The following is a 27,665-nucleotide window of genomic DNA, read 5'->3' as shown; positions in this document are numbered from 1 at the left end:
GTAGCATATATCAAAAGTGAGCTTAATATTTTAATAGGATTTTTCAAACAGCTCTTCTATTGGATCGAATTCGATTACCAATACCAGCTGTGAGCAAACTACGGCCCGGGGGCCATATATGGCCCATTAAACGTTTTAATCCGGCCCGCTGAACTTGAAAAAATGTAAATGAATAAACCTTGTTGATGTTTTATTTTCTAAATACTGTGGTTTTTCAAAGACATATATATTGTTGTAATGCTTTGGTTCACTTTCACTTAAAATTAAATTTATTTTTTTTTCGCCGATGAGGTGAGGTGACCAAAACACTCCATCCATCTGCTCCTGGTCCGGCCCCTCTGTCAAATTTTAGAACCCAAGTTTGCTCACCCCTGATCTATACTGTATACTTAAAGAAATTGACTATGCTGCTAATACAGGTGCATCTAAAAAAAAATCATTTTGTGGAACACTTCATTTTAATCAGTTCATTCAGAAATTGAATCTCATGCAGGTTTATTCTACAAATATTCCAAGATTGTATTATAATTTGGCTGAATTGACAATATAGAAAATAATTAGACTCAAATTGAAAAGAACATTTCTGTGTTGAATTAATCTAATACTCTTGAATTAAACTATAGAAATGTTTTATTTTTATAGTTTTTTTTATGCAAATTCAGTTCTGATGTGCTTTTGTGGTAACCAATTTATTTTTATTTTGAGATTCAAAAAAACATTCGCTGAAAGTGCAAAACTGGCAACATATTTTTCGAGAAGAAAAAAAACACCTTTTTTTTTCTTTTTTACAATTAATACAATTAATAGTTACTGGTTTGAAAAATTATGTAGCACAAAATTGAAATGCAAAACTAGACCTCAAGGCATCTTCTCCATGCACCCGAACGGAAACATGTGTCGATATGTTTGCACTTTTCTGAATGCCAGCCAAGTCTTTAATAGCTGCTCACTTCAGTGGGTTCACCTCAGCAAGGAGGTTTTTTCCTTCAGACTGCAGACTCTCCAGGATCTGCGAGAGGAGCAACGTATTCTCTCCTTTGTACGCCTCCACTGACTCGCACACGTGTCCACAGTGCATCCCTCTGGCCATCTCCAGCAGAGTCTCGGTGTCGCCCGCAAGGCTGATCGCTCGCTGGTCCGTCCAGCCCAGCGTCACCCTTTGAAAGGAGTGTGCCTCCAGGCCGCGTGCCAGCGTGCGCCCGACGTCGGTGGGATGCGTGCAACCGGGCGGTCTCTTCTCTCGCTTGTAGCATACGATGAGATGTGCCAGCATACAGGACCCCGCCTCCAAGAGGGCGTGGTTCAACACCTTTGAGGAGTTCTGGCTGGAGTCGCCCGCTTGCGCGCTGCGGATAAGCTCCGCCCTCCAATGCGTGTCGGCGACGAGGTCCAATGCGGTGCGGTCGTTTTCGTCCGTCTGCTGTAGGAGCGCAGATCCTGGAGGAAAACATATATATCATTTACTAGGGATTAACAATTTGAGAAATTAATAAGATCATGCATTTGAAATTATCAATCAGTGTATTATTTTGGGAAGTTTAATTAGTATCACAGAACTTTACTCATGAGTATTCTTTTTTTTTTGCTGTTATATATTTCTTGACCATGAGAGGTTCATTACAATATTTATTTACTGCCCTTATACTTTTTTTTTAAATAAATGATTGTTCTGTAATTGTCTGTTATATTTATTGTGAAATCGAGGTGATCCAAAAAGGTGACAAAGTTAACATAATACAGTATATACATAATTTATAATAGGTTTTTATGTATTTTGTATTTTTTCAGGGTTGAGTTCTGTAATACTATTGAACTTTTTTTCCACAAAATGTATTTAATTTCTGTTCACAAATTATTCAATCACCCAGTCTATTAATCGGATGCACTTGGGGAAGATGTGAGGAGGAAGCCAAAGTACCCAGAGAAAACCCACATGGGCATTGGGGAGAATATAAACTCCAGATTCTAAGCCAGAAACTCAAAACTGAGAGGCAGACATGCTAAACGCTAGTCCACTGTTTGGGGTTGAGTTTGAAAGTGGGTTGGACAATGTTATTCTGATGCTGACTCCGAGTCCATCTGGCCTGTGAGTCAAGTACAGGCCCGTTTGTTTGCGTTTGGATAGGAGATTTTTGCGGCCACCTGCTATCGAGGCCACTTGACTGCTCAGCCTCGCCACTTGAGAGCGAGTGCACGGCTCCATGTGCGACACCCAAACAGGTGAAGAGCTGTCAAAAGCCATTTTGGGAGTTGTTGCCGATCGACGCCACACATTCATGGTGGGGAAAAAGGCTACAAAAGTCACTTGGTTTGAAAATGACACTTCAAAAAAAAAAATGGACAGGAAATAATGGCGTGTGTGGCGGCTGTGGGTTGCCAAGGTCAGTGCTCACCTCGCTTTTAGTGATGCAATCTGCATAACTTGTGGAATTCATCTACATAAACTTTTACATAGAGCGGGCACTTTTTCAAATGCACCCATCAAACAACAGGGGCAGCAGTCAAGGACATTAAGAGCACACGTTTGATCAAAAGAGGAGATGAGAGGGTCGGGGGGGCACAGACATGGTAGGCACGGACACGGGTATGGCCATGTAGGAATGAAGTTCTGTCCATTATATCACTGCTTGGTTTCTTTTATAAAAGTAGGTATGGTGGATGTGGACATCAAGTGGGTGTTTGTCTTTTAAAATATACAGCAACACGTTCACATTCTTCTACCAGGAACAAAGTTGTAACCAGAACCTGAAATAAGTACTCCTAATTTTGCTACCACAATCCTGTAACTTGAAAAAATATTACATAATATCAACCATGAATCCATTTTTTTTAACCGCTTACCCTGTTCGGGGTCACGGGGAGCCGCAGGTCATAGTTCATATGCTACATTAAAAAAAGTCAAATCATATCACTGAAAATCACTCATACGCTTGAATTTCCCTGTGACTTTAACACCGTCCTTTTAGGTATTTTTCTTCTGCTTTCTTTATAGAGATATTGTCCATGCCATCCCTTGCATTATAACGGTGTTAGACATATTTGTTTGGAATGGACATAATACAGATGACATCCTGCTATTCGAGGGGGAAAGGGAACGGGTCGAACCACAAGCAGCAAAAATCCACCTATCAACTGACTAGGGGAATGTGGAATTTTGACATCCCTAATAAATATTACCATTTTACATATGTATAGTATTATAGTAAGCCTTAAGTTCTCCCCCTAAAATTCAGAATAAGAGCGAAAAACAAAAATCATCAACAAAAGTTTACCTGCTTCTCTGAATGATAAAAAAAATGGAAAAAAAAACCTGTCTTATTACTTTTTACTTCCGTGTTGTCACTGCCTACCGTGACGATTTCCACTCACATTCACGCCATCACTGAGAGGGAACTGAACCCACATGGATAAAGACACTAAACTGAAACAGTTCCACTTGGACCCTGCACTGCGAATCCAGCCTAACACTTCCTGGAATCCAGCAATTAATGCTTCTCACTGTGATCCATCATTGACGACAAATCACTTGGACGATATGAAGCCACGACTGTCTAACCGTATAAAGATGTCATTACTCACGCTAACTAGTGTCAAATGACTTTGATATTGACAGCCGTCGTGCGCACGGCAACACAGTGCTGATTACACACTCCTGCATACACAGTCATGAGATGGCAGATCAAGTGCATTCAGGTTGCCACTGGGTGTCACATGTGCTGCGGTGGAGATAAATACGGCACCTGGGGGATTACACCAGAGCACAGGGTAATTACACCATCCTGTGTGTGTGTGTGTGTGTCCTCCACAGCTATGGCAGAGGTATTCACATGCTGAGTGAACTCCGCTGCCTTATCCTCCAACCAGCCAGACGCAGTCTACTCACACACACACACACAGAGTGCAAAGGCCTTTGGCCTTTAGAGGGCAGGCGAAGACAAGAAATATAAAAGCGGGAGTGGAGGAGGGGGTGGAATTGGCGTTTAAAAGAAAAAACAAAAGGAGGCAGAGAGAAAGGCAAAGATGATGCAGTTCGGCCACTTTGTCTCTCTGTTCTGAGGAGACGTCGCATTCGCTCTTCTCCCCTCACAGGCTGCAAACAGAGGCAGGATGAGTGCATGGACAGACGGGGATGACATCACGGTTTATAAAGGCTTGGTGAATAGAATCTGGCATTTCTGAGCTAAATACATTAACCAAAGTAAATTTAAAAAAAAATAAGTTTCAGGTTCCTTCAGTCCGTCGTATGTCCCACCTTCCTTATTGTGAGTATGATTAGACAGTGCTTGGTCAATCACGTCAATTACTAAAGAGGAAGTCCAAAAGAGTGGAAATAAATTAAAAAGTAGAAATGTAGTTTTATTTGGCACTGTATGGCGTTTGATATTCCCAGAACAAATAAATACAGTTTTTGTAGCCTAATGATGATTGGAAATAACATGAAATATCTTGGAATCATTTTTAAATGTTTTTATTATCATTAGTATTATTATTATTATTAGTAGTAGTATTGTTGCTGTTGTTATGGAAGTCACATTAAAGTGTATTTTGTGAAAAGGACAAAAGAAAAAATATTTGCCAGTGTTCCATTGTTGGCTTAGCATTTGAAATAAACAAGATTTGAAAAAAAAAGTTAAACCCAAATATTATTATTATTATTTTTTTTAGGGGACAACCCCCGTTATTCATAGAAAACACATAATTGACCTCTATCAGCATTTTGGGAAAAAAAATATTGAATTAGTCTGGTGACTGAGATGGCCATGCGAATTTGATTCTGTCTGATGAACCATTTTTACAATTTTCAGTAAGAGAATATGTGTTTTATAAAAAATGTAATTCATTCACCAGGGGGGCAAATAATTATGGAGGGCACTGTATGTTGAAAAAAACGTTCACAGCCACATTTCTATTTTGAACTTGAGTTTTGAAACTCAGTGGCCCAATCTTATTGCTATTCTTACCACGGATGTTTTCCACTCATTAAGGCACATAAATGGCTCATCATCATAACATAATGTAGCCGAAGAGTTTTCAACATTACCAAGGTTGTGGAAAGCATGTGCGCCATTAACACCGAGCCTCTGCGCTGGCTTTTTAAGAAGCCTTTGACATTGTGAAGGGAAAAGTCAAACTTGTGAATTATCTTTCAGTCGATTCTTCCACTTTGTACACTATCGTCACCGAGCTCCGAGCTCCTCGCTCGTGCGTTGTGATCATTTACAGGTGAGCTAGAGGTGGCCTTTGGAAGTAGAACAATCAAAAGAGCAAACGCCTCCCCACACTGCAGGATGTAGTCAGGTTGACACCGACACAACACAAGACTTGATTCATACGACACCAGCCGCTCCAAAACACCCACTATCGACTGAACTCACTGTATGCATTTATTTATTTTCTCTTTTTTTTTTTATTTTAGTTTTTCTTTTCCTCATAAGCCACATTTCAGGTCATTTGGCCTTTGTGAGGGGATATAGTTAAACTAGCGATGGATTCTTACAAGTGTCAAGTTTGGCCGCGGCGAGGTGAAACACAACATCGATGATATGCAATCAGTGTTTAATGCTTTTCCTTGGCAAACGTCCGTGTCCTTACCGAGTTGATCGGGAAGGAAAACCAACATGACAAATTGAGAATTGCACATTTGTTATTCTCCTTTTAATTGGTACTTTAAATCGAGTGACCTCATATGATCCCTACCTGGACACGGTGAGTTTGCACGTACAGTTATTTACAGCATGATTGCCTTGTAAAACCTTAGCCGGCAAATCTACAAAACAATGCCCCACTCCTTTCATTTTTCATCCACGGTACATAAACACACACACTTTACACTCGTGTAAACACAAGTTTACACAAGAAGGGGTCTCCCCCCTCCTCGTGTAGAGGGGCGGCAAATGACAAAGTCCGATTTGGATAACGGTCCCTTTTTTAACACCGACATTCTACCAACAGACGTCAAAAGAGAGCTTTCCGGGGAGGATGAAAGTGATTGTAAAGCACCGTGGGGAGAGGTGTCCCTCGGAAGCATGAAGACACGACGGATGCCCCGAGCACACTCTCACCTCTCTAATAGCAAGCCGAGCTCAGTTCAACACCCACTGGGAAATAACAGCAGCGTGCAATGAACTCTCTTTAACATGTTGACAGTGATAAGACCTGTGTGTGTGTGTTTATGCTTGCATGTGTCCAACTTCATTGTGGTGCAATAGTGTTGCAGGGGTGACTGTCTCCTGCTCTCACAAAAGTTGCTCGATTGGGATAGGAAGATGGCTTTTGAAATTCTTATGTCAGTGTCATATTGATATGAATGAAGTTGATATCTTGGTGTCAAAGAACGAGGAGCAGCTTGGTCATTTAGTCAGGACATAGCCCTCTCTAAAAGAAAAGTTAGCACAGTTGCGCTCTCAATTTGACGTACAATAAACTTATGAGCACTAGTGGAAATGCGAGCATGAACCTTTTTAGGAGGCATTGTCCTTTATTTGTGGATTCCACTCTATTCCCTGTGACAAGCAGAAGAACACTGTGCAGATATTTTTTACAGGAGAATTGGTTTGAAAATGCAAATAGCAGGCCAACCATAAAAAGTTTGGTTTTTTTTCGTACCACCATGTGTAGAGGGTGGAACCCCACAAGCCAATATGGTGCTATGCTTCTTTATTTCCCAATTGCCCTTTTCCGTCACAAACATGTGCCCCGACTGTGTGCACATGCCTGAACTGTACAACGTTGGGTCAATTTCCATTCCAATCAGGAAAACCTGCAATGTGAAAATAGGGCTGCCAACTCAAGAGGCACCGCACACAACACTCGCTCATTGACATGCATGCGAGCACACTCAACTGGACATCAGCATTCTATCAGCGTCATTTTTGATTATCAGGATCGTTCTTTTTTGTAGATAAGCAAATATAAGCCTCGAATTACTGTATGCGTGCGTGTGGTCGTGCCACACGCACGCATACTCGCATGGGTCATGTGGGGTGGCCTTGGGCAATGGGAAAACGAAAAGGGGGGGGGGGCGTTAGCCTTGCCCTCAGCCGTGGCATCCTTTCCCTGCCAGCTCCACAAGCCTGGAGGGACCCACCCCACCACACACACAGGCCAAGGCCTCCGAGCAGACAGGCTCACAAAGGGGTGAGATCACTCCTCAAAAAGTCTTTGTTGGCGTGCCAGTGTCAGTGTTGCCCTCTCTGGCCTAACGCAAACCTTGCCAGTTTGGCTGAGTCCGTCTGCTGGAAACAAGGACGACAGAGTGAAGGATGCGCCGGTGAAAAAAAACAACAACCTATATTTCCAGGAGGCTCTAGCAGACACTGGGAAAAAGAATGGGACCATAAGTTGAAAAGGCGTAAGGCCCACTAGTGTGGTTTCTATCGGTGGGGATTGTGTTTGCCTCAATGGCAAACAGTTAAAAAGGAGTCTTATGATTACGGCAACAAGGTCGGGTGTGCCCCCTCAAGCCAAAACTTAAAGAAAGTAGATCAGTCAAAGATGGCCATGCCAACAAGATGTAGTTTATCAAAAAAAAAAATCCCACTAGAGACGTTAGAGCCTGGAGTCAAGAGGGCCGCCTCCTCAAGACAAGAAGGCCATCAAGTGTGAGGAAAGAGTAGAGAGGCAGGAGACAAGTTGAATAGAGAAGCCTGCAGCTCGTTTCCAATTGAAGCTACTTGTTTTCCATTTCTCTTTTGGTTTTAAAGCTGCATCCCTGTGAGGAGACCTGACCTACAGCATGCCAGACGTCTGCTACCAGCACGCATGTGCACAAACGCACGCACACACAATTCAGCTTTCGCTCTAATTTTACACATAGCAGGCGCCGCTTCTTCCTCTGACCTCTTTTAATTCCCTCAACCTCCCTGTTTCGCAGGAAGAGCGGGAAAACAAAGTAACAGAGAGGGCTTTGTTTCCTCTCCGGGACCAAATAATCCCAGTCTAATTTATTTTTTGAGGACAGAGTATGTACCTCTGCTGATGGGGAAAGTCACATCAAATTCAGTATAATTAGTCAAACCACGAAGATGCAGAGGTGAGTGTAATCTTGAATGAAAATACAGTAAAACATCTCATTTCAAACACAATCCATTCAGCAAAGCCGGTCAACCTCTGGTTTGCTTTCCATTTCCTGGTTCACGAATCAGTTTGCACTCCTTCCGCTGTGGAAGGAAGTGTCGTGGTTTTTGTTACGGGTTTTCATTTGATTATTTTGGTTGAGAATTACAAAGGGTAAAAAGAAGTTGAAGATATTTTGTGATAGGTTTGATTTACTATATAATATGGGATGGAACATTTTTACATTGACTTACTAAATTATCGAACAATATTGGTTAAATTGTATGTGAGTTAAGACTTTTGAAAGGCAAAATATGAGACAATTTAGATATGACGACACTTTTTCACCAAGTTCACGACGTGCATAGTTCATGGTGCCTTATATGAAAGTCCATTTGATTTCCCGTGCGAGCTGCATTACATGTTTGAAAGTAAATGTGTGGATGCTTCACATACAAAAAGTGAACAGCACTGATGCAGAACTCTCTACAACCTTTTACGCCTGAGCCGGGGCCAGCGCTAGTTCGGTAGCGGTGTTCTCGCCACTGTTCAGTTTGGCTTTACACGGGCAGCAAACCATTGACAATAAAACTTTGCTGATAACTTCACATGCATGATTCTCTCTGCCAATAAGCTCAGCTGTGTCTGTTGGCCACATTACACAAAAGCTTCATTTTAGTTACAGCAGCAGTCACAGGCCGCCAACCACCACAGTAAATCTTGAACAAAATGGCCAATTCCAAAGGATTGGGACTCTTGGCAGTTTATCGGACAGACAAGTGTTTTATTTCAACGCTATACCAGTCCATCAGTGAGATGGGGTTGATATTTGAAGAACTACACGACTGCATAGATGGATAACGTGAGGATCAACTTTGGGCACTACCTGCTTCAAGAAACCTTTTTGTGTTCAAATACTTCTGCTTTGTGAAATTGACTCACCTCCAGCCTCTAGAAGCATTTTGGCGATGTCTATGTGTCCGTTGAGCAGGGCGTCGTGCAGAGGGCTGACCCCCTCCACCATACTATTAATGACAAGGCAGGGACGGTGACGGAGCAAAGCCTCCACGCACGCCGTGCTGCCACTGTTACATGCTTCATGCAGAGGTGTCCAGCCTACGTGGTCTAAATGGCAGAAGAAAAAAAATAATAAGAAAACGAGCTTACACGTTGAGATTTCATCCTTAAATGATAGCTTGCACAATATTTCCTAGAAAGTGACAATTTTCCATTTTTACTCAACTATTTCCCTAACAGATCTGTGGGCCTCATATGCTACTTGGGGGCTCCCTGGTGCCCACCAGCACCATGTTGGTCACCCCTGATGTAAAATACATCTCATTTTGACATCTCCTCTTTATGTTACTATCATGAAGGACAAAAGGTACAGTAATCTGAGAATCACCTGCAAAAGGTGAAAACCCGCTAAGTAGGAGTATTTACACTGTTGCGACTACCCCGACATGGTTCCCAACGTTCTAAATACTTGTTACACAACAAATTGAACTTTAAAAATGCCAAATGAAGAAGAACTATCAAGTTCCAGGCTGTGAGACAAACGTGATCTACAAACCCAGTAGCGGACAATTAGGACGGAGGTTAGCGAATAAAAATGCTGGCTCATCGCAGCCAATCAGCTCACGGGACGAATCCACTTGGGCTCTCATTGGTCTACCTTGCATTGGGAACCAATCACGTGTCTATCTAGTATTTAGTCACGTCATAAATACAATTCACTTTATTACAGGGTTAGGTGTAAGGACTTAAGGATCGAAGTCAACCCTAAAAAAATTATTTGCAATAAAATCTATGTGCCTCACTAATCTAAACATAACATTCTGATTATTACTACTTTGTGGAATAGGAGTTAAGTAGCAAAATCCACCCGTGTTTAGCCATCTTGGGTGGCGACCATTTTGTCACTACTGTCGACTGAAAATGACATCACAGTCGCTCAGGGCTCAGGTAACGACCAATCGCGTGTTCTCTGAAGCTGAGCCATGATTGGTCATTACCTGAGCGACTACAATGTCATTTTCAGTCGACAGAAATGGCAAAATGGCTATCCCCTGAGATGGCTTAAAACAGGTGGATTTTACTGCTTCACTCATACCCCGTAAACACAACATTGATCAGAATGCCATGTTTTGACGAGCCTCCATCAAACATATTCTTGTAAATATTTTTTGGGGGGTTGATTTCCTCTTTAAAGTGGGAGAATGGGCAAGCTGCTAAGTAAGCGCTGGAAGCTAACAACCTGGTTAGCAGCTATTTGACAGAAACAGATCATTCATGATCTCTGATTGTGAAGTAAGCCGCAAAACAAAAGCTATCCCCTCTTTGTGCACCAACTTACATGGGCCTCTTTTTTGGCAGATATAAATATGTGCCTCTTAATTGGACCTTACCTCATCCATAAGCCCCCTACTGAGAGCCAAGTTCATTTTCACACTTTTTCAATGTGCAAAAACCTTTCAAAACAGCACAACATTACCATAAATGGGGATGAAAAGTAATTATGTTTGACCTAAGCGGACAAAAGTCATGATGAAATAAAGTACCATAAGACAGCAGAGTAAATAAACCCAAGCCTCTGAATCTGCCTCACTGTTAAAGACGCTCCCTTTACATTTCGGGAAAAGGTTCACCTCAATGATGATACGTTTGTACATTTAGTTCCTCCTTTTTTGACACCCCTACTGTGTTAATACATCCTGGTGGGGGGTCAACGCCGAGACCGAGGCGAAAGCGAGAAATAAATTCTTACCTTTAACATTGACGTCGATGCCAGGGCATGCCAGAATATAAGAAACAGTTTCCACTTGGTTCCTCTTGCATGCTCTGTGGAGGAGGGTCTCGCCTTCCATCAGGACACACACACACACACACACACACACACAATGGACAAACACACCCAAAAAACGAGAAAGGAAGGAAATCAAAAATTGTGCCCATATGGTAAATGAAGAACTACAGAAATTTTCCCGACTCACAAAAAAAAACAAAAAACAACTTGACCTACAAAAGTGAACGCTACCAATGAGGATGCGAATTAAGAAGAGTGATTACAAAAAAAAATAAAAGGAAGGGTGGGGGAGCGCTTCTGAGGGGGAAAAAAAGGGACGGAATAATAAGAGTTGGGCAAACTCCTTGCGTTTTTTTTTTTTGTTTTTTTTAAATCCCAATTTCGAGGAACAAAGTTAATAACGGAGCGGATAAATGGAAGTGGCGCTAGAGTGGTCCTCCGTGCTGGTCCACCTATTGCCATTTGTAAGCAAGTTCTGGTAGACAGCCCCAGCACAATGCCTCCAAAGAGATTCGTCACTGATCCTGGGTTCAAACGCCCCACTGGGCAATCGGCACCGTGGCCATTTGATGTTTAATCAGACAACGAACAATGAGTTGATGCATTTGTTTTGACATTTTTATACGTTTATTTTTTCTCAGCTGTACCCAATTCCTCACTTCCCTGAAATCAGGCATGCATTAGTGGGCTGCACTTCCCACGTTGCATGTATGGGTGAACTTCAAAGGCAAGTTAAAGGCCAAGCATGAGTGGTTTTGTGCTTGGCAGTTTAATACAGCACAGCTAAGACTCGAGTAAACGCTTTACTAGCTCTCCCCAGGACGCCATCCTCGTACAAAGGCTCCACTCCAGTGCGTACGGGCAAAAAGACAAGGAGGTTCCGGACGGGTGGGTGTGGAGAGCTGGAAGTGGGGAAACAGGTGGAAAGTACCGGTACATGCTTTTCAAATCTAGTCGAAAAGAAGAATGTTGGATCACTTTCTTCTCAAATAATTCATTCATCTGATCGTCCATAGGGAAAGTTATGAACCCGTGAAGTGAAGTTAGAGATTTGTTACATGTTTGAAGCTAATTGCTGAAAATGTGCGTGTGATGTCTTGACATCTAGAGTCGACCTTCGCATACTCTTGGTTCGGCACCCGTAGATTTGCAGATTCACACATTTTTGTTTGAAAAAAATATATATTCTCCTCTCCATTTCTCTTTGGTTCTCATAACGTTTTGCGGTTTTGCCTTTTTAAAACTAAGATTTGAAGAAAATTTGTCAATGACGAGCAGCTAACCTGGCATGTTCAAATATGTTCAATCTCCATTTTTTTTTCACAAATTGATATTATTGGTCTTTTACGGAATATTAGTCAAACTAAAGCAAAAATAGCTGGACCACTGTTATGCTTCGTTGCAGATTAAACAGTTTTGTTTATGGCATCACTCGTGGCTTCGAAAAAGTTGATGATAAAATACTTTCCGTGAAGTGTTAAGGAGCATGTATGTGTTAGCGGGATTCTTTGTGCAGGCGCCGTAGTTGTAACACTTTAAATCAATGACAGTTTTATTATATTTGATTTTTTAACCATACTAAAACTGTAGCAATTCAACATAATTCTGGGGTGGCGGTAAATCGATGTGCGTTCGCAATGGGATGAGAGCAATAAACGGTGAAATACCAAGTTGAAAAAAGTCACTCAAGAAAGCCAGCTTTTTTTTTTTACCTCCCAGAATGAGAGTATAAAAACAGTTGAGTTGAAGCATTCAATCTAGCGTGCATTTCGTATATGCACACATTTGCGTTTCTATTTCGTTAAGAGCTGATAACAGTTGAAAAGAAAAAAAGGGCAAGCACTTTCCAAATCTAATTACGTGACTTAGCAATAATTCACTTAAGAGGCTAAACAGCAAGTGTCTCGTTTTGAAGCCAGCCACAAAAAGAAATCAAGGTGAACACCATGCAAATGAACTGCTTGCCCTCCTGATTTGATCCAAATACACAAAGCTTGTATTTGCTCATTATGTTGAGCTGCACAAAACACAACAGCCCCGTGTTCCGACATTCAAGGATGAATGTGACATAGCGTAGCGTGCCCATGTCCTCCATTTTAGAAAGTGTTTCCACAGGAATAATGAGCAAAATCTTCCACTTTCAGACCAGTTTTCAAAGGTTCTCTTAAAATACACTTCTCATCTCACTGCACAGAAAACCTCCCCCATGTCGCCGTTATTTTCTATAACATTCCTGTCTATGGGGACAAAAAAAAAGTCTTTCCAATATGCTACCACTTTGGAAAATTTGCAATGTATGCATACACGGTCAAATCATTTGGACTTCAAATTATGTCTATATTACAATTTCACATGAAAACAAATATATGCTATGGAAGGACAAGGAAATGTTTAAGTTGTTGATTCAAATATTAAGCACACGTTAAACCTACTTCAGCGTGTTAGCAGTACAAAGATTGTGAAGCACCGTGGCGACCTTGTTACGAAAAGTAACAGTTGAGAAACACCGGACAAAAAAGTTGGACAAGCACATTTGTTAGGCCTAGGAGCCCATTTTCAATTTGTTTCTTTTTAAACAAAAATTCCAAAATAACTAGCTTCTAATCTGTTACAACAATTCTTGTTGGGGAACAACACAATTTCATTTTTTTAAGCATCACATGAACAAGTCCAACTGTTTGACACATATCAGTACCAACAATGATGTCAGAATCAAAGACGTTTCCAAACCCACCGCCACCCCAAACCAGACGGTTTGGGGAGCTTGGCGCAAACCTGCAGGCTCTAATGAGTAAGCAGTACTGTGAGTTCTATGCAGAGTTGTGTGCCATTACTGAGCTCTAAAACGCCGTGATTAAACACCCATTCCACTACACCCCATGTGTACACATTCCCGCAAATGCCAGAGCCAATCCACGCTCTGTTAAATCACTTTAATGGCTCCAATTTGGACACAACGCTTCTATTATTGGGGTAATTGCATACTCAGCATTTACAAGCACGGAAAGGATAAATTTGCCCGTCCTTTCTATAAATTCGCTGTTTCACACTTTAATAGAAATGTTCAAAGTGTGTGTTGGTCTTAACGTCTCCTCGCCAGAAATATTGCACTCCTGTTAAAAGTGTGTTAAAGCTGTTAGTCACCAGGCACTGTATTTAAATAAATTTCAAGATTTCTGACAACATTCACACATAATCAATTTACATGTAGTGGAAAGATACAGAAACCATCCAATGGCTCATGAGTTCATGTTGCCAAATTTCTTATGGGAGTCGGGTCAACTCTTTATTAAGCTCAAATCTCCGCACTAAGAAAATTCAATGTCATCATTACAGTTGAGATATTTTAATAGAAATAATCTCTTCCAGAGTTGTGGCACATTGATCATGCATGTTTTTAGCAAGTCCAGGTGTACCTACCCTCTCAACCAAAGTCAAACAGTTGCAATCGTGAAACTTGTACTGATCGAACAGACACTTTGAGGAAACGGTGATGAGGACACCAAATGGTAGGTTGAGATGTGAGAGTCCGTTAAACAATCCAGACTGTCCGTCTCAAGCGTGCGCCAGCACACAGCAGGAATTTCCTTGTGTGAGTGCACCCTGAATGTAGATGGAATGGTGATCACAAATCATTCAAATCGTTTTCAAGTTCATCATAGACCCATCGCAAAAGAGTTTTACAGGCAGCCAACACTGACATAAGGACTCAGCAATGTTACAGGAGCCAAGTTCAGTAAGGAGAAACAAACGTTTCCCACTGAAAAGACAAATACTGCTAGATATGTACTTGGCTTTTACGAACTGAACGGATGGCTTATAACTTAGTAAAGCATTTTATATGAAACAAAAACTCGAATATAAAATGTGGTGAGAATTCAACTCAGATGTTTTGTTTGCGGTACATCACGAAACTTAATACAAACTACTCAGCGCTCAGCGACGCATTTTGCAGCGGAAATCTCTGCTGAGCATCCAGAAGCAAATACGGAACTCAAACAGAGAACTTCCTGGCAAAATAAATAAATAAAAATCCCACTACCCTTGTCTGCAACTTTGACAAAGACGCGGGGGTTCCATGGATGCAACGCCGAAGATACGTACAAGCCAAGCAAGTTTCTACATGTGGGTGAAAGCAGCTGTGAGAGAAAGGAGGCAAAAAGGGGGGAAGGAAGCGAATGGGGATGAGAGGGCGAGAGGGGAGAATGCTGTGCCGATGGTTCATCAAAAATTAATGCCGAGCGCATTGGTATAGATATCACGTAGCGGAAAAACAACACACGCCAAAAGCCTCAGTGCTCCCTAGCTCCCACCCCCCATTGCGCTCCTTCACCTCCTCCCCTCCAGCATGGGGCCTTTCTGATCAGGTGAAGCAGGGGAGATATGAGCTCTGACACCTTCGAGAGTTCACACCGAGTGCCACGGCTTTAATTGCAGGAAGTTCCACCGGTGTAGCCGCTGTATATCTGCGCCGCTCTCCTAATTGCTGCATTTAATGTCCCAATAAAGGAGATGTGAGGGGAAACCGTAAACGTTAATATGCGGTATTGTTTGCTGCGTGAAACATATTCCCGTCCATGCCATTTATTTGTTCATCCATTACAATGGAATCTCAAAGTCCGAATGTCCCTCAAGTCATCAAACGGAAAAAGATGTTTTTGCTAAATATGCCTCAAAAGACAAAAAACTTGTTGAGCTTAGAATATCAGGTTGGACTACAGCTCAGTGTGCAGAGCACAGGTGGCAAACTCAAGGACCGTGGCCGAGATCCGGCCCAAATTGTTTTACATGGCCAACAAAAGCAAATCATCATTATTAACTGAACAATAGCTGAAGAAACTATTTTCCAGGGGTGAAAAGAAAAATGTGATTCCACCAGATATCCATTCGAAAACGCAAGCGATACGACTCCTGTATTGATACAGAATCTGCCAGGCAAACTGTTGATTGGCTATTGCGAGGCTAGCAAGCAGTTGCCTTGGGCTTTACCCTGTTGTCATGTTTAAAATAATGCCACAACTCAAGTATCAACCTGCGTGCAGTAAGAACAAGACGACGACGGCAGCGATGATGAAGACAAAGAAGCTCCGCTAAGTAGTAGCAAGTTAGGATTATACATAAAATGTATGTTATTATTGGCGAGAGCGCCAAATCAACTACTGATTCACAGGTGATGATTTTCAGCGCACCGGGTAAACAAAAATGCAAAGTATGGAACATTTTTGGATTTAAAAAACAAACAGTGTTTACACAGCTAAACAACAGCTAGCATTTTTTTTATGATTTTCTATAACAATTTTTAACTATCGCAACAAATTTTGTTTGAACTATCGAATTGATTCGCTTTTAAAATGAAACGACTCGTATTGAGGTATCGTTTTTTGTATCCAATCATAACCGTGTATATCTTGATACGTATCGAATTGGTTTCATACCAGAGATTTCTGATTTCAAATCAAGTTTACTTTGCCAACAATTTGTTGTCTTCATGTAATAATGTGATGAGGCCATTATATATTTATACAGCTTCAGTCATTACGGCCTTCTGAGGGAACCCATAACTGAAATGTGGGCAGCAACATAAAAAAAATAATAATTTGACATCCCTGAAAAGAATTACAACAAAAGTGTGTTTTGAATTATTTTGTTGTTTTCCGATGCCACCACAAGCGAGGCCTGACTGTACAGCACAGTCGTCCTTGCGGTCAACCAGAAGCAAGGCAATGAACATCTCAGTGCATTATGTGCTCTTCATTAAACGCAAAGTGATGACACCGCCATCATGGCGCTCTCTTTATTGATGACCCAGTGCAGTGCATCAGTCCATTAAAAGCCCACTTCTTGCAAATTTGCAGCTACATTGGCAGCTGTAGCGTGTTCATGTGTGTGTGTGTGAGTGCGCATGTCTACCTGCTGCATTAACTTTGTGGAAGCCTCTTGGGATGCATTCTATCCCAGATTCATTCTCCACTGGGCTCAGAGTTCTGGACAGGAAACAAAGGACACAGTCAAAGGGTTTTTATGGAAATAGGCATGAATACACCAAGTACTAATTCAATGAGAAATTACCCATGATTCACATTAACAAGACTAAAGTTTCAATGACTGGCCATTTCACTATGGCACGGTGGAGACATTGGGGAACATCCATCAATCCCCATTAGCAAATGAATTCCTCATGGCACTGTATTATATCAAATCTATCACACCCCTCCCGTTGGGTGACACACACACACACACACAAACGCACGCGCAGGTTTTTCTTTTCCAAAGCACTTTTCCTCCTACTTAACGCCTCAAAACGCAGACACCGAGAATTCTAGCGGAGCGAGCACATTAAGAGGAATAACTAGTGAAAGAAAGTGAAGCCTCTTCAAAGTAGTGGCGTGCTAATAGCTGTGGGCTGTCACTAGTCCTGCGAGCAGGTACGTGAGATCTGCCTGCATGGAGTCTGACAGGTGTGTGCGTGTGTATTGCGCTGAAGCGAAATGCTATCAGTATTACAGGGAGGCGGCTTGTTCGCTGGTAATTGGCTTGTTTCAGAAGGCAGAAGGAAGGAACTGCTCCCAGCAGTGAGGAGGAAACGCGCGTCCTGTCACGTTGCTTGTTATTAGCAGGGACAAGGCTGAGGAGAGACTTGCGCTACGCTCGGTGTGTGTGAGGTGGGTATGCGTTTGTGGTTGAGAAAGAGTCCAAGCAAGAGTGAGGGAGTGTCACCCGCGCACACCCTCTCCATGAAGACTGGTTTTGGAGGAGGCTGACAGGATGTGGCTGACTTTTCCTTTATTCTATGGGAGAGCAGCATGCTACGCTGAGCCTGAGGCCGCGTGCACCCTTGACAGCTTTCTTGCTGGAAACCACTGTGGTAGCAATAAGAAGGACATTTAGACAACACTGCTTTTCATTATGCTCTCCGCTTGATTAGATTCTGACTACCGTAAATTAAATAACTTGCGCAGGATTCTCTGCCTATGAAGTGTGAGGCACAGCTGAAAGATGCATCAAGTTTCCTTAAAACGGCTTTGGGAATTTTTTTTTTTAGTCGTGTCACAAATTTGCCTTCTTAAGATTCAATCAGGTTGAACGGTGGCTACATTTTAATTTTGTATGTGTCCCACCAAGTTTAACATAATTAATTTGCATTAGACAGATAAGATTGCAATATTGGGAAAAAAAAAAAAAGAAAGAAAAAGGAAGAGGATTTGAATCGGGACAGCCTCCCACTGGCTTTGTGTTGGCCTTCAAGCACACCACTGCACTTTATCAATAATTAAGTAGGCCTGGCTCAGGTGGTAGGATGGTCGTCTCCTTACTGCAAAGGTTGCGTTTGAACTTGAGCCTCAGTCACCATAACAATTCAACTTGACCAAGATATTTAGCGCCACCCCTCAGTTACTTTTGATGCTGTGCTATCAGGAGGTCGATGGCGACAAAGTGCTCTTTACGTAAGTTAAAAGCAGAAAAGTGCTGCACAGCTGAAAGATTATTTACTAAGAGATTGTTGCGGATTCAGTCTAATCAGTGGAATACATTTTTGTCACATCGACAAGCAATTGGCAACAAATTGATGGCACAACTCAAACTTTGATTGAGTTTGGAACAAACTTTAGAATTTTGACAGTTTCCGCAGATGTGTTGCTAATTCTTTCACCTTTGACCTGAGGGAATTGTATTCACAACTGTGGTGCGCATGAGCAAGGTTCTCAACTCAGCCAGAGAGCCTTTGCTCCACTGCGATTGAGTAATTGTATTTTACAGCAGGTTTAAATGCAAGTCACATTTTGTAAAATGCATGAGAAATGTGTGTGTATGTTTTCACCATGTGGTCCAATTTTTTCTACAATGCCACAGGTTGGAATGGTAAAACCTGGAAGTGTGTGCTAGCTCTTAGTTTGAGAGTTGTATAATAATGGCAATGAAATGCAAACATGTATCATTAACAGAACAAGTTGGTGCTCAGCAGCCAGTCTGCATTTAAACATTTTGATGCATTTTGATCTTGATCAATTTCTTCAGACAGATTCAGCAAGGTGAGACTCATGAGCTCCTTTTAAACATATAACATCCCCAACCCGAGTTTCATCTTCTGTTCTAAAGATAATTTGCGAGGAAAACCAAACAGATAGCATTTACCATCCCGAGCTGCAGTCACATTTGGCCTATTTATATTTTGACGTTCGCTAAACACCTTGTGTGACAAACGCTCTAACAATAAACGCCGAGGATATTTTACATAAAGGGTTCTTAAAATATACCGAGTCATAGCAGCGCCTTTTTGGAAACGTCTTTAACCAACGCTGAGCGAGAATGAGTCTTGAGTCAGATTCCCAGACAAAAAGATGCCTTAATTGATTATGAGAGTCAACGTTCTATAAATATATATAACCAACCTTCAGCCATGAAATGCAGGAAACAAGATTTCCTTTGGGTTTCTGTTCTCAATTCATCACACACTTTGTCATTTTAATTTCATTCTTTCTTTCAGGGTCAAATGATTGCGCGCGGCCCTCGGCAATTCTTTATCTCCTCCACACACATTGCCTTTGCTCGTTTGCGTCGCCTCGCGTGTGCGAACGAATAAAACGCAAGCTTTGGATTGGCAGCAGAGAGGACGAGGCAAGCAGTGATGCAAAGGAAGGGGTAGGGAGGCAGAATGTGGCCAATGCGTGAACTAGTAGCCTTTGCATGAACCTGCTCCCCGATGACTGCTGCCCTTCTCCAGGCCAACTACCTGCTGGTGAAACAGCAGATGCCTAGCATGGGCTACAAACCCAACGTGTGTGTGTGCGTGTGTGTAATTACATTCAAGATGGCAAAGAAAGATTCAGTATGCGAGGGAGGATTATGAGAGGTGGAGATGGTGCTGAAAGCTGAGTCGGCGGTTGTATGTGAAGACCCTAAGAGAGCTCGTGTGAGTGTGTGCGCGCTCACGCAAGCATATGCGTAACCTCTCTTTGTACCCCTCCTGTCAGCAAGCATGCACGGATAAGATCAGACCTGGGCATGACCCATCACTTGCCAACACCTCACGCTCTGCCTGACCTCCATTTGCCTTTCTACCTCTGTCCCTCCATGCATCCCTGCTCCCCACGCCCTCTCAAACACACATCTATCTTCCATCACACTCACTTTTCTTTTTCATTTTCCCGTGCGTATATTTGCTGTAATCCTTTTGAGACGCAAACCATCGACGGGGACAACATTGAAAGTGGAGGCAGAAATAGACACTTAGTATCCCACCATATCATAATTTTTTTTACACATTTTGGAGAAATGAATATCCATTATTTTTCTTTTTAGAAATTAAAACAAATCAGCTGGTTGGTTGGTGTCCAACACTGAGCGGATATAAGCAAGGGAAGCACAATTTAACACTAGACCCCGCAATGCGAATCATTCAAAGTTAAGAGCTACACAAATTTACAATCCACTATTGATCCAGTGTTCTTCTGATTTATGTTTTCTAGATAGCCTGTTCCCAATGAGATTGAAAGTGATGCAGACAAAAGGACTGCAGCTTACCCGCTGTTGGTGGCGAGTTCGGCCCAGTTGGGACTCTGAGCTAAGCGTCCCAGCGCAGGCAGGTAGGACAGCACCTGTCATAAGTCATAAATGCCGACATCAAGTAAGGGGGACACGGATGGACCAGCCAAATTGGCAGAGATAAGAAGAAATGTGAAAAAAAAAAAAAAAACTCATGCAACTAGCACATACCACTTTCTTGAGAGACAAAGGTCCGCCACCCACTATAATTCCATTTTTGCAGCAGATATTGTTGAATATTGCATCCACCAATGCCAGTTTAAGCCTCGTTGATGAAATTCTGGCAACCATCTCAGCCATGTTGACTGCAGAGAGACCTACAGAACAGACCACAACAGATAGAAACACTAGTTCTATGCCTGCGTATATTAATATTGATGCATTCAAAATGCAAAAGCAACTTTTTATTCAATATTGCAGTCAGAGTAAATACATTAAATATTCTGTCTATATTTCTTCCTTACATTGGCTTGTGATGGCAAAGTGCTCTGCTAGCTCTTTCAGTCCATTTTCTACAAGCTTCTGGTTCAGTTTCAAGTGCTGTGTACACCAAAACTCCACCAACACTGACAGGAGGTCCAGCAGGATGGCTAGCAGATTCGTTTTGTGCTTCTTGTCGCTGTCAGTGTGGTCCTTTGGTAAGGATGAATCACAGTTTAGGTTGAGCACTAAATGTTCATTTCAGCTCACCACTAATCTGACACACACTGTAAAATCTTACCCCAGAGGCAGCCTGCATCATGAGCTGGACGAGCTTTTTTACGGCACACGACAACAGTGTCGAGCGTTCCCACATGGTCCAGAAGGTTACAGAGAGCAAATAACCTGATGTTGATACCTGGCTCAGTCCTGGTTCTGGTAGCAACTTGAAATCCCTAAGGAAAGTGTGACTTAACCTTATTTTTTTTCCTCAAGGCAAACCAGAGTCTAAATAGACAATTGGATTATTTGTCACATATTATCACTGAATTGTATTGTGGTTTTGGACTTGCTCCTTACTGCAAGCAAACATCAACTAACGAATGTCTGCACTCAATTACAACATGGCAAAATTATTTTAGGAAAATGCTTTCTCCGACCAGGCTCACTCAGTAAGAGATTCTTCATATCGTCCAAGTTTCACAGTGTATGCTGAGTCTGTACCCCGTGGTGATGGAGTGAAGTTCCCCTTCGAAGAGCTTGAGAAAAAATGCCAGCACATCACTGTGGAAGTGTAAGAGAGTTGGCAGTGCCGGCCCAGGGAGATGGTGACAAGTGGCCTCACTTGACAGGCAGTAACTATAGGGACAGACACAAATGGGGAAATAACGCTGTAGGATTTGGGATATTTTAGAGTACGACATCCATTTTCTACACCATTCTATTCAGGGTTCATGTCAAGGTAGGAGCTAAAGCCTAACCCAGTTGAATTATGGTCAAAGGTGTGCAATGGCCACTTGCATGGCTTTCACATGAAGGGGAAAAGACCTGTAGATGGAATACCAGTCGTAAAACAGAAAGCACACCTTATGGCTGTCTCTAGAAAAGGCCACTGGCCCGCCTTGCAGCGAGGGCACTGCAACACCCGACTGTAATACTTCTTCACATTGGTGGGACTCAGCCAAGGAGGATTGGTCACTAGCAACCTATGCATGATTTGTTGGAAGCTCCTCAGGAAGACACTTGTGGCACTACCCTGAAATGGAAAGAAAAACGAGAAAAAAATAAGCGGTCAATATCATTTTAATGAGTGACAATAATATTGACTCTCGTTCAGTTTTATTATTTCCAATTAAGACTTTTAGACTGGCTTAACATTGCAATTCCAAGTCGTCAATTCCAATTTAATTGCATATATTAAATCACCACCACTATCATGAAACTGTATAGGCAAATATAATAATTCAGACGTCCCAAAATGCGGATGAAAATTACATATAACATATAATGTTTACAACAAGTCCTTCTATGACATTAATGGAAAAAAAAAATCCATGAACATGCATGAGGGCGGCATGGCTCAGTGGTAGCGCAAGACCATGTCGAAGTGTGCTTGGGCAAGCTACTTAACCCCCAGATACTCCTGAAACTGTGTCATCGGTCGCTGAATGTGAATCAGTGCCAAGCCCTTTGAGTGCCTTAAACAGATGGAAAAGCGCTACACAAATGAAAGACCATGTTCATTCAGATGCCTGGTCGGGGCGTTTGCTACAATTATTGCAATTTTGGTTCAACAGCTACAAACAAGTCCATCCACTTACTTTCTAGCCACGCTTAGAAGCCAAACTTTTAGACTGCTTCTTTTTGGCACTTACAAGAAGCTTGCTGTGTTACGAGTCCTGGTGTCCACAGGCCGTAGTACTTATCTTGTCATACATTGTTTGTCCACTTTTTACCTGACATGTATGCCATGAAGTAGGACATTCTCAAACCCGTTTGGTTCCGGTGAAGCTGTTCTGATTAGGCACTCTCAACGCAAATGGTAATGACTTGATAATGTAATCGCGTCAGAACAATAGCATGACCGCAGTATATGGCATATCCTCGTTTAGGAAAGGTTTAGTGCGTTTGTCAACAATGGGGCGGTTTCCATGTTTGTTCAAACAAGACGCCTGCCTGCTGGTTGCATCTGTGACCGATTGAATGCGCAAGGTCGGAAATTCATCTAATTTATGATGAGTGATGAAAGCCATTTGGAATAAAAGAGATGTTCAAATTTAATAGCATATATATTGTGGTGAATTCTTATTTTAGATGTAAATAAAAGTTTTTACATTTTTTACCAAATACACAAAAAACTGCACGGACGCACAAAGGGTTTCCGCTCACAAAAACAAGAGACAAGGTTAAAAAAAGACTAGCTTTCGGGCTCACACTATACACTATTGTAGCACAGAACACCCAAGAGTGAACAAGGTTGTTGCAATGTCTTATTTCGCCAATCCGATCCATGATGTCCTTGATAGATTGCGCAAATTATGACATTACAAGTGGTCAGCGATTTTTCAGGAAATGCAAACCATCACACGATTTCGATCCTCTCGATCAGATTGTGTATATTCGAGTAAACAATAATACAAAAATATATAATGAAATATGCAAGTTTGTCTCATTTAATCCATTGACACATCACTATTGCACCATTTGCCACCAATTGACGTATTTCACTGACACTCAAATTGGTGGAGTATGACTATATAACTCATCTGTGTGTGAACACTGCACTCGCATTGGACGATATGTATTAGATTTATATCCACACTGAAAGACTGCAGAACAACAAACAAATCAGTAATGTGTCACTTGAACCACATAGGGAAAATGCATCCTTAGAGTTCTGGAACAAGTTGTCCAGTGTTTTCTAGCCAGAGGCTAAAGGAGCAGTTGGGAATGTACGCAGTTGGGTACTCCTGGTCCTACCTGCTGTGCGTAATCTATCAGCGACACCAGGTACTGTGCTGGTGGCAGAATCCCTGGGAACACCGCACTTCGAATGGTGTCCAACGCTTCGATGTAGAGGCCGCACTCTATTATGGCGCTAATGTTGCTGAAGTCTGTTTCAGTTGCCTGAAAGAATAGAAGAACAGTGACTAAACGTAAGTCACATGCAAAAGAAGAAATGGAAAAAATGATTTGAGAGGGAAAGTTGAGGGCAGAAGGGTAATGGAAATTGGATGTGATTGGCCATCTTAAGTTCCTGGGGTTCACCCCCTAACTATCAGTTCTTGCCAAATAACATATGGCCTCTGAGGTTAGAGAATGGAAATACACAAGCACTAATAATAGCAATCTATCTAGGACAGATACAGACAGGACAGTCATGTTAATAGGTATGCCAATCAAAACGCCAAGTTCAGCTGACTGTGCCGGTTAAACGGGAGACCTGGGGGAAAGACGCCCTTGCTCTCCATGTCACTTCCCATTGAAATCTATGATATGAAGGAAATTGAATGACCTGATCTTTTTAATGAAACACGTGGCCATTTTAGAGCTGTAGAGCATCATACAGGTCCAACGACAGCAGGTGTGAATGTCTACCTGTGACAGAGGCTGATGGGGGTCGTGGGTATCAAGAAATTCAAGGAAGAACAGTCGTGGGTGGCTCTAAAAAATAGATTAAGCATTTACAGTAATGCACTTGATGAATAGACATTTCCCTGCTCCCAAAAAAAACGTGCTTCTCTTTAGCATGCACACCTCCTGTTTGATGGCATGTTCCCTGAGGTCTGCCTCCAGTTTAGAAAAGTCAACATCCACAACACTGGACTGTGTTGTTTCATCATCTGTTAAGTTGAAGGCCATGTCAACAAAATTGCTCTGCCAAAGAAAAAAAAACAAAAACATTTCATATAGTAAAACATTATTTTGATCAATTTGATATGAATATGTGTAAATCCGCTTAAAATTTGTCCAATTAAAGAGTGAATGATTCAAAAACAATGGCTCAGTGAATCTTACTCTGGATAAGCACCTGATTTTACACCATCACAGATTATTTTTGTAAATTAGCAAATAGAGGACAAAAACAAGATGACGGCTAGTCTGATCACCACTATTAGCCTTTAGAGTTTAGAGCACTGCCGCGAGACTGGCGGTGAGGGACAAATGCAACAGCACAAAGTAAAACTCCACCTTTGTCTAATAATACACAGAAAACAACTATGTGCAAACAATAACTTGGTTCATAGAAAAAGTTGAAAATCATCTGCTGCGACACACTATCGCTACACTTCAAAGAGACTATTGAAAACTTTATGAAACATTGCTTAACGACACCAGTGTATAGAGCTTGTAGCTACTACAAGTGAGTGGAACTAGATTACCCAAAATAACAGCAAGTATATCCTCAAATACAATAAAATCACAAGTTAAAACAAACACCAAAACTGAAAAATGCTTAATTTTTGGGAGGCATAGAAACTACAACTAAAATGTTCCACTCAAAGGCAACATATAAATTAATTGTTGACACGAGTATAGTTGTGACAGCGTCATAGCTACATTTTAATTTATTTTTTTTTAGTTTATGTGACTTACCCCAAAGAGGTACCGGACAATATGGCTTACAGGGAAGCAAGGAGTATTGTGGCAACTCGCATTCTGCATGACGGGCTTGGCTATGATGTGAGTAATGGAAGCGTCAGAGGCAGGAGGAGAACTGTATACTGTAGCGGTACCAGCTTCCAGGACCCTGGGAAATTCATTCAAAATGGAACTTGATGAACAGATTATATTCATTAATCCCAATGTTTTTAAGTAGTATTTACAAGTCCTCCAACCAACCGTTTGAACATGACTAAACGGGAAGAATCTTGGACAATGAGAAGAACCCTCCAGCCTTGGAAGGCCCCAGTTACGGCCCCGCTGGTCACCTTCTCCCGCCATTGTCTAACGGGATAGACGGTTGACATGGTATCTGAGGGAATGGACACCTCGTACGGCGCTTCTGGGAGCCAGGAACTATTTCTAACACTGTCCAGAACATAGTTTGGAGTGACAATCCACTTTCCTGATAAGAAAGAAGCAGAAACATCACTGAATACAAATGGCACAGAGTAAAGTAATAGGATAGTTTTGTCATTTTCTGCACCTGTATTACTGTTCTGACTGGAAAATTAATGAAATGTAATTGTGATTTTGATTTTGCCTTGCCGGTTCTTAAAAAGTTCTACTCCAAGAAAAATCATTAATCAAGTTCCAGACGTTGTGAAAGTACTCAGTGTTGCTTGCATAGTGAGCGTGTGACATCAATGTGACTCTGAGAGTGCTTTAAGATGTTTTCATGACACCACGTTGGGAGTACATTGTAAAACTAAACATGCAACAAAAATAAATTTCTTGTATCTTTAAATAAAAGACATCCTTAGTTTTAAAAACATCGCCAGTGCGAAAGTTAATCCCATTGACATGGTAAGGGGAAATTTGCATCAAATAACGGGAGTGATATTCCATCGAATAACGAATATTCACACACAAACGCTGTTGCAGCACATACAGACAGGTAATATCAATTCAGGGTATTGTAATTGCAACATAGTCTAAAGATTTTTTTTACTTCCCCTTTAAGCACCTAACTACAGACTTTTGCAATGTACTATATCCAAAAACCACAATTTTCGAGTGAAGAAACATTTTCAACAAAGTGATTTTTTTTGTGCGTGTCTGACATTAGCAACAAAACCTACGGCACGAAAAACACTTAAAATTCAGTGCCCAGGAGGGCAACCGAGGAAATGTGATCAAGTGGATGAAACACTTATTTTGTTTCCTCGCCACAATAGTTAACTTTGTTGCATTTGCTTTGATGAGAAACAATCATGCTCGACTATCACGATAACCAACCTGCAGCACAAGAAGCCAGAAATTTCTCACTGGCCAAAATGTGAGGGATTATTAAATGGGTACAACCACTCTCGTAAACCTGGGGAAAAAATAGCATTAATTTCCAACTTGTTTAATGGGGACTTGTATGTGTTTGTGGCTACTTACGGAACCCCCAACATATTTCCCACTCAATTGATGAATTCCCCGGAGCAAAGCTCTCTTCTTGTCACGATTTTTGATGCCAGAAATTTGGAACACGGGAGCGCAGTTCTCCATCACCAACTGTGAAAACAGTGCAGCCTCACTAACACCTGTTTTCAACTTCACTGTCATTAACAACCAGTTTCCCTTGATAATTGCATCAACAATGTTTCTCTATATATTTGACAAATTGACAACTGTATTGCATACTCAACACAGGTTCATTTTCGGAGTGGGGGGGAAACATCTCATTTGACAGTTAAAGACATTTGTCATTTATGTCCTTTTATGAAATTCACAACACTTTAAGTGGCTCATATTAAAAGCTAGACTTATTTTACGAGTAACGCAGATTCACACTGCACAGATAGACTCGGGGTGTCGTTTCAATACACAGACGCAATATGAATTCGCAGTCATTAGTAACTGTTAACTGCCCGTTCCCGCCGACTGCTCGGTTTCTTCATACATGCTCACACCCGGCCGGCACCAGCTGTGACATTGAAACAGCCATCTTACGTGTATCCTGCTACCTTTTGTAGAGTAAATTCAAAGTTAAAAAACGGGATCACATAGCGTCAAGTGCTGAAAAACAGGAGAAACGCGTACGAGCACACTCGAGTTTGCCTCCTCTAGTGTTATTGGTGTGCGTGGATAGATCCACGGAGCATAGAGTCGCAGGGAGGTTTCTGTAAAAGCAACATATGTTACCGTCATTTACCAGAAGTATCGTTTATGTTGATGTATAAAACAATGT

The 27,665-nt window shown here is 41.7% G+C and overlaps 1 protein-coding gene across 2 annotated transcripts; it reads right to left on the bottom strand.

Annotated features, from left to right (window-relative positions):
* Positions 1-101: 101 nt before the first annotated feature.
* slf1 (SMC5/6 complex localization factor 1) lies at positions 102-27,581 on the bottom strand. Of its 2 annotated transcripts, none has more exons than XM_088304864.1 (18): positions 27,428-27,581; positions 26,873-26,989; positions 26,726-26,804; positions 25,667-25,892; positions 25,421-25,574; positions 24,581-24,700; positions 24,422-24,487; positions 23,804-23,950; positions 21,910-22,079; positions 21,548-21,682; positions 21,126-21,279; positions 20,869-21,037; positions 20,576-20,721; positions 20,384-20,457; positions 16,772-16,845; positions 10,823-10,915; positions 8,998-9,180; positions 102-1,437 (listed from the first exon to the last, which is right to left on the bottom strand). In XM_088304864.1, the coding sequence occupies exons 2-18, from the start codon at positions 26,981-26,983 to the stop codon at positions 947-949; spliced, it is 2,592 nt and encodes an 863-aa protein (XP_088160990.1). In that variant the 5' UTR covers positions 26,984-26,989; positions 27,428-27,581; the 3' UTR covers positions 102-946. The 2 variants fall into 2 exon arrangements, with proteins under 2 accessions (XP_088160990.1, XP_088160999.1); XM_088304873.1 differs by having other exon boundaries at positions 27,442-27,555.
* Positions 27,582-27,665: the final 84 nt, after the last annotated feature.

Source organism: Idiotropiscis lumnitzeri, chromosome 1 (genome assembly GCF_059441095.1).
Source record: "Idiotropiscis lumnitzeri isolate Australia: NSW breed Sydney's pygmy pipehorse chromosome 1, RoL_Ilum_1.0, whole genome shotgun sequence".
In the NCBI taxonomy this organism is placed as follows: domain Eukaryota; kingdom Metazoa; phylum Chordata; class Actinopteri; order Syngnathiformes; family Syngnathidae; genus Idiotropiscis; species Idiotropiscis lumnitzeri.
Note: the sequence above shows the minus strand (reverse complement) of the source record. Positions and strands in the feature narration are given on the sequence as shown.

What these genes read in the sequence shown, in the direction of transcription:
- slf1 (XM_088304864.1), bottom strand. Translation starts at nt 26,983, where the DNA reads ATGGAGAACTGCGCTCCCGTGTTCCAAATTTCTGGCATCAAAAATCGT. An exon ending in TTGTCCGGTACCTCTTTGGG is followed by an intron (nt 24,701 to 25,420) that starts GTAAGTCACATA and finishes TTTCTTTGGCAG; the next exon opens with AGCAATTTTGTTGACATGGC. An exon ending in CATCGACGTCAATGTTAAAG is followed by an intron (nt 9,181 to 10,822) that starts GTAAGAATTTAT and finishes TCTGCCATTTAG; the next exon opens with ACCACGTAGGCTGGACACCT.